At 57.5% G+C, this 7,647-nt stretch overlaps 1 protein-coding gene across 1 annotated transcript in view; it reads right to left on the reverse strand.

Annotated features, from left to right (window-relative positions):
- Positions 1-5,630: 5,630 nt before the first annotated feature.
- Positions 5,631-7,647, reverse strand: part of CXXC5 (CXXC finger protein 5) — a 3,657-nt gene continuing 1,640 nt past the window's right edge. The window contains exon 2 of the mRNA XM_004696657.3: positions 5,631-6,690. Within this exon, the coding sequence (XP_004696714.1) occupies positions 6,646-6,690 (45 nt within the window). The 3' untranslated portion in view covers positions 5,631-6,645. The remainder of the gene's footprint in view (positions 6,691-7,647) is intronic.

Consider the following 7,647-nt stretch of genomic DNA (forward strand, 5'->3'; position numbering starts at 1 on the left):
CTGCCTCCCCACTCCACTCCCTCCGCCTCACTCCACACAGTGCTCCATGTTCCCAGTCCTTTCTGAGCTGCAGAAGGTTTGAAGAACTTCACTGGGTTCTCCAACATGAGAGGCAATGTATGTCCACTCCACAGAGTGAAACAAAAAGTCAGACAATACAAAGACGTTTAAGGAAGAATTCCCATAGCGCATCTGGGCGCGACCATGGCCGCAAGGCTGCATGTGTGCCTGTGTGGTTTATTTGATTTTTATTTTAATAAATCATTTTATGGGGGGCTCTTACAGCTCTTATAGCAATCCATGCACCAATTTTATCAACCACATTTGTACGTCTGTTATCATTTCCAAAACATATTTTTTCTACTTGAGCCCTTGGTATCAGCATCTTTCCCCACCTGCCCTTCTCCCTCCCCCGCTTGTGAACCCTTGATAATTTAGAAATTATTTTTATTTTCGTATTTCACACTGTCTCCTTTCATCCACCTTTCTGTTGTTCTGGGGTTATATGTGGATCATTGCGGTTGGTTCCCCATTTCTTCCCTTCTTCCACATCCACCTTCCCCTTCCCCTCCTGGTATCGCTACTCTCATTATTGGTCCCACGGGGTTTGTCTGTCTTGGATTCCGTGTGTCCAGAGTGTGTGTGGTTTTTCCAGCCAAAGTCGGGTATTTAAAGGGCAGCTTCTGAAAGCAGAGGACCCAGCTATGTGACCTTGTGCGGGTTTCTTTACTTCTCCCTGTCTCAACTTTCTCATCTATAAAATGGATCCAAACCTTCCCTGTAGTGCTATTGGGAGGATTGCGTGAGCTAGCTCAGTGTGTGGGTGTGTGGGTGGTGGTGGGCTCAGTGCCTGGCACATGGGCTTGTGAGGCACAGTGGTATCATTGGCACCTCTGATCAATGCAGCGCATGGGGGCTCCCCAGGAAGGGAGGGAGGGACAGAGCTCCTCTTTGGGTTGGAAACATGGGAGGGAAACGATGGCCAGGAAGAGATAGATCTCTTCAGCACGCCCTCATTGATGGGCAGTCCCACAGCCAGGCAACTGTCACCCAGGGTGATCAGAGCTGTGGAGGAGACCCACAGGAGCGCCTGGCCTGGGCTGCAGGGACCAGAAAGCTTCCCCAGGAGATCCCTGAAGGCAGAGGAGGATGGAAGCAGGGAATGGACCCCGAATCCGATGGGGACCAGAGGCTGGGGTAGTCAGTCACCAGGCCGCAGCCCAGGACCCCCCAGTCCAACTGCTTTGCACCAAGGCCTGGAGCTCGGGAGAAGCCAGCCACTTCCCCTGGGCCCGCCCCATCTTCACGCCCTGCTGCCTGGAATCTGAGGCAGCCCTTGTTCTCTGGCAGGAGGGGAATTTAATGCCGCTGAGAGATGGCAGGTCGACAGGCAGAGAAAGATGAAAGTGTCCGCTCTGGCAGGCGGGCCGGTGGCCTCGGGGGACACTCCCACCATCCTCCCCAGCCTTTCCCCCACTCCTTGTGTCAGGAAGAGCCCCCAAGGGGCCCTCGGGGGAGATGTGGGCCTCGGAGGACTGGACTCCCTGCAGGGCTGTGTGACCTTGGGGGCGCAGCTGGGCCTCTCTGTGTCTGCAGGGTGTCTGGCCCAAGGTCTGTATTAACATGCTGGTGGCTGCCTGTGTCTACCTCCACCCTTGCTGTCACCAGCAACGCCTGCCGCTCAGGACTGCGGGTGGGGAGTGGGGGCGCTGGGCCAGCCATGCAGTGACCTCCATCCATCCATCTCCGGTACCTGGGAGGAGGCAACGCCATTGCGACAATTAGGTCGGGCCTGAGCGGCCCGGATTGCAGCAGAGCCAGGCGCCATCACCACCTCCTTTATGGCAGCCAGGACTGGGCTCAGCCAGAACCTGCCCGTTGGGTCACCAGCCCACAGCCCCACTGAAATGCTAGGGGTCTGGGCACTAACTGGGAGGTAACCTTACTGTTTTACAAAGCATGCTGTCAGGTGCCCTCGCCCCACAGCCTCTGACAATGTTGACCTTCTTTCCGGGACGGAGAAACAGGATGCTCCGACAAGGTCATTTTGCAAGGGCATGCGTGCTCGTGCATGGACGCACCTGCGTGCCCGCGCCCGCATGCACATACATCATGGCTTTGACACATGTTGACCAAGGACACATGTGTCCCAACTCCCAGGCCCCCTTTCCATTCTTTGAAGACAGCTGGCCCTTCTCCCAAGGCAGTCTGGTGCGGGGAACTGGCAGCCAGGAGTCTAGTTCCAACTGAGGCCCTGCTACAAATTTGCCACGATTTGGGCCTGTTGTGCCCAGGTCTCTGAGGCCTCTGTTTCTTATCTGTAAAATGGGTAAGACTGTCTCGCCTGGTCACATCCTGGAGTCCAAGAGGGAAATTTACCCAACAAACTGAGACTCCCCCAATCTGAAGACAGCTTCTATGTAGCTTTGGGCCAAGTGGAAGTACCCACAGGGAGAGCCCAGCTCCTGGCCCACAACCACCCTTCTTATACAACATGACCACAGCACGCTTACAGCAGACGGTCAAAGGTCCAGCCTGGAGTCCCGAGTCCAGAGACGTGGGTGTGGGGCGGAGGCCCTCGTCTGGGTGGGGGACAGCAGCACCAGGGGAGACTAGGCCAGGCTAAGCCTAGCTGCTGAGGCTGGGGGGAGGAGGGTGCGCCTGGCAGGCGCTGGGCATGCTGGGCTGGGGAGAGGCCTTTGGCGGCCGCAGAGAACAAAGACACTGGGGTTGCCAGGATATTCTGTGAAGCTGAAGCCGGCGGCGGTGGGGCTGGGAGAGGGGCTGTTGGCCGTGGGAACCGTGCCTGCTGCCCTCACGCCAGCTCCCCTGTCCAGACTGGGCCTCAGGGCCAGGCTGAGGGGCAAGAAGAGCTGGCAGCCCCACTCCTGAGTTGCACGACTGTCAGGGCAGAGACCCAGCAAGTGCTGTGGACAGCCATGGCACACCGTGTCAGCAGCACTGAGCAGTGTAGGTGTTACTGTCCCAGCATCATGAGAGGCAGCGTCCCCGGGGCTCACACTGTGGTCAACAGCGGCGTCACACAGACTTGTCCCCCACGTCCCCCGATTACCTCCCAGGGTCACCGTCATGGTGGCCACACACAGAGTCACTGTCACGGGGCCACGCAAGGGCAGACAGTGTTGCACGCTCCCATAGACCGTCCCACATCTCACAGAGCCGTTTCCCACCAGGTCTGTTGCAGGACTGCATGTTAGAGAACCAGGTAGGCCATGCCCTGTAGTGTGCCCTGCAGTGTGCCACTGGTGTCACACACGACTCCTCGCCCACATGGTGTCTCACACCAGCCTCCCACATACTGCCACAGGCCATTTTCATGTCACCAAGAACCACATTGCTGCACAGGACCTAATCAGAAATATCTCCCTACCACATACATGCTCCCTTAGCTCATACATGCGCACATGACACGTACACACGTGTAGGGGCTGTCTGGAGGCTGGGCTCACCACCAGCCTAGTGCACACCTCCAGTTTCTTGAAGTCACCCACCCCTGCCTCCAGAGGGGTTCCCCATGCTAGACCAACCAGATGGTGGGTCAGACTGCCTAGGGTGAAGGCTCCTGCATTACCTGAAGGGCAGACTCCTAACTGTGCAGAGGGGAGCTGCAGGCACCCAAGAAGGGGCAGGACTTGGGCATGCGACCCCAGCTGCATGGGGAGCCCGCCTCTCAGTAGAGCAGCAGGGATGAGCTGATAGGAAGAGGGAAGAAAAACACAGAGGGGAGAGACAGACAGAGATGTAGAGGCACACAGGACAGACACGCAGAGCCTCGGAGCTGCAAGAAGATGAGGAAACACAGACACAGGAGAGAGACAGAGATCATCAAGTCAGAGATGCAGAGACAGCAAGCCAGACAGAGACACAGAGCAGACACAGCTCTGGACACCCAACCAGAGACAGACAGGGCAGACAGGCTGGGCTGAGTGCGTGGGAAGGAGGGGCTGGGGGTGGGTAGCTCTATGGCGGTAGGGCAACTGGGCCGCTAGGGCTGTGGGCAGCTGCACGGCCAGGCAGAAAGTGGGTGACATCTTGGTGAGATGTTCGGTGAATAATAGTTTTAAAATAGCAACGCTGGCCACCATTGACTGTGCGCTTACTATGCGCCAGGCCCTTCCCTAGAGTGACCTCATTTCATCCTCAGGCAACTTTATGGGGACGACTGTTATTGCCCCTGTTTCCCAGATGAGGCAACCGGGGCTTGTCATGTGGCCTGGTTCGCAGGCATCCCCCAGCCTCAGAGGGGCCAAGAAGCCTCCCTGCTCGAAGTCAGGGAGGGCAGGCCACAGCTGGAAAGAAGGGCAGGGAGCTGGGGGCAGTTCTGTGTGGAGGAGTGGGCCTAAGAGACCCGGCTGGGCTTCGGGTGGGCACACGAACAGGTACAGGCTGGTTGAGTCATGGCAACCTCCCCTCAACCCCCGTAGGACTGGCACCAGAGCCGTCCGCCCCGCACCTGTAGACATGCCAATGAGGCCGGCTGAGGCCATCTGCGGCTCGAGCTGCTGCCAGCAGTTGGGTGGGCAGGCAGGGGTCTTCCGCCCGGGCTCCCCCTACTGGCCAGCCCCCACCCCTGCCCCCAAAAGGGGCTGCAGTTTGTCTTGTGCTAGGGGTGAGGGTGCCCCTGGCTGTAACACCTCCCCTCTACCCCCCACTGGACACCGCCCTTCGGCAGAGCCGCCTGGAGAGATCACAGGCAGCCACATGAAAGGGAATTTTTCCCAGGCAGAGATGGAGTTGAAAGCTGCCTCCCACACCCCTGCCAGGCCCTGCTGAGCCAGGCCTGCTGCTGAGCTGTGCCCGCCCACTCTCGCCCCCTCCCATGCCAGAAGGGGGCTTGTGACACCTGGGAAGGGGCTGGGGGCAGAGTGCCCACCTCATGGGACTCCGTTCGTCTCCTGGGAACCGTGAGGAAGGCTCTCCATTCCCCCTGCCCCCTCCATTGGTGGCTATCCTCGCCCTTTTCCTTACCTACCTAAGCCAGGTAGTTCAAGCCCCGCCTGCATCTCAGCTAGGCTCAAAGCAACTGGGTAGGAGGCAGGAGCCCCCAGTGCAGTGGATGTGGGCAGACCTCACCCCCAGAGTGGCCTCTGGCTATGTGTAGGGAACTGGGGGTCCCCAGGCACCCTTTCCTGTTCAGGATTCCCCAGCCTAGACCATGAGGCTGTATGGTAATATCCAGCCACCTGGCCTCTGGAATCCTGGATGACTTTGTGCCAACAAACGTCCTGGGGGTGGGGCAGTCACAGGAAGGCCTGAGGACCCCAGGTCCCCAGTACAGCAGCCCTCCAGTGCGTGATGTGGGCAAGGGGAACACTACATCTCAACCTTGTGTCTGCCGTGGTCAGGGCATGGTGGGTTTCGGTGACTAACGATGAAGGAAGATCGCCACAGCCAGTGCCCAACACTGACTGCTTCTCAGGCTGGCTTCTCCTGCTCTTTGCCTCAGGGACCTAAAGGCCTGCTCCAAGAGGTTTGCCCTCTAACTCTCCCGGGCCATCCACCCCACCCTGGAGATGGTCCCAAACTACACCTACCTAGAACAGCTGCCACCCCACCCCACCCCACTCCCGGGCCCAAACCCAGAGAGCAAGAAGCCAGCGATCCATCCATCGTGACACAAACATGCATTCGTTTTATTCACAAAACAGCCTGGTTTCCTAAAACAATACAAACAGCATGTTCATCAGCAGGAAGCCGGCCATGGACAGGGGGCCCTCTGGGTACCCACCCCCACTGGCGGGGAGGCGTGGGAGGGGACCCTCGCAAAGGAGTCCTGTCTTCTGTTACGGTCAGCAAGGCCAGGAAAAAAGAAAGGAAGAGGGCTCGGTCTCCCCAAGTAGCCAGGATCGGAACTATTGAGACACAGGCTCCCTAGATCCGAGTGGAGAAAACCAACAGAAACTTCATTTTTTGCCAAAACCCTCACTGTTGAGGTGGGAGACCCCCATCTGGGGGGCTGTGGGTTCAGCAGGGCAGGCCCTGGCCAGGGGGTGGGGTGGCTGCTGACCCCCCACCTCACTCCCTGGTGTGGGTGGGTACAGAGGGGATGCTACGTGGCGCCATCAACATTCTCTTTATAAACGTGAGTGGATTCCCCAGGCAGACTATGCACTATTTCATGGTCGGAAAGAATCAAAGGAAGTTTAAATGAGGGTGGAGTTAAACTGTGCTAAATTACAGTAGTGCTTATTAGTAACTAGATTTCAAAAGGTTACAGAAAATTTACATTCTCTACACAAAAACTGCATCTCCTGCACAGACAACATTGACCTCGACACAGGAAGGAAACTGATTGTCCATTCTTTGCCCAGGAAGCCTCGGTACTTTATAGACTTGTCTTTACTTCTTTCTTTTCTCTTTTCTGTTTTGTTGCTGCTGTTCTTCCGAGAGAGAAAAAAAAAAGCAGTTAATTTTTTTTTTCCTTTTCTTTTTTTATACTAGGGACGTGGAGATGTTAGAACGACAACAAAAAATATATATATAAAAACAGGAATGAAATCTGTGAGAGAATATTTTTGGTTCTAGAGACGGGTGCGTCCGTTTTGTCTTCGCCTGAATCCCTTGCCGGAGAGCACGCGAGCACTGACATTGCACGGAGAGGGCAGCTTTGGGGTCCCGCCGCCGTCACGGAAACCACCGGAAGGCGGCCCCCGTCGGAAGCGTCACCTTCTGGCGAGGGCGGGAGACAAAAACAAGGAGACAGTTCAGTCAGGGTCCGGGTGGGCCTGGCGCAGACGTTCCCCGAGGATGGCTGCGCGGGGCTGAGGGTTGTGCACGGAGAGCAGCTGCCCGCGGAGTTCCTGCCCATCCCAGCCTGGCCAGAGAAGGAGTCTTGACCCGAAGGGCCGCTGGGGGGCTGGGAGCACAGAGTTCCTGTGCCCAGGAACCCTCCAGCCAGACAGGAAGCACCAGGTGCCTGCGGTGCATCTGGGGGGGTGTACCGCTGGGCATGTGGACAGGCGCCTAAGCTGCATGGCCGGGGCACCGAGCTGTGTGTGCCCGAGTGGAGGATGATACCGGTGGGTCTGCCAACAGGCTATACCTGTCATCAGGGTGTGGCATACGAGAGGGGCAGGTGTGTGTCTCCCCACACTGGACGAGAGCAGGTGCCTGTGTGTACGCCTCTTGGTGTGTTCTATGGGAGGGCAACCAGATCTGTGATGGGGCTGTGACACCGTTTTCTTACTTTCCACCCACTTGTGTCGAGCCCACTTGCAGATGGGTGAGGATAGGGACAGGGACAGCAGGCTGAAAAGATGCTTTCGTCCTCGGGGTACAGGGGCAGGCTCTGCTACGAGGCCGGAGAGAAAGCAGCAGCATGCTGACCCTTCTGGGGCTTCCCTATGCCAATTGTACAATGGGCCCCTGGCTCACGGGGAACCCTTGGCCCCAGGACCACAGGCGCCCTGGCCATTAGCTGTGCAGCCAGGGTGGTTCCCAAGGCACCCACAAGATACTCCAAATTTTTTAACTGATCGCCCACACCAGAGTTCTCCCAGGTCTCAGAGCATGGCAGCCCAGAGAACCTTGGACTAAGGGCTGGCCCTGCAGAGTCAACTGGAAGTTAGTCTACAAGCCAAAGGGTCCATGGGGAGAACCCTACCCTCAGATGGGGCGGGGGGAGGG

This window comes from Echinops telfairi, unplaced genomic scaffold, assembly GCF_000313985.2.
Source record: "Echinops telfairi isolate 266 unplaced genomic scaffold, ASM31398v2 ScPeMD7_7469;HRSCAF=8507_0, whole genome shotgun sequence".
In the NCBI taxonomy this organism is placed as follows: Eukaryota; Metazoa; Chordata; class Mammalia; order Afrosoricida; family Tenrecidae; genus Echinops; species Echinops telfairi.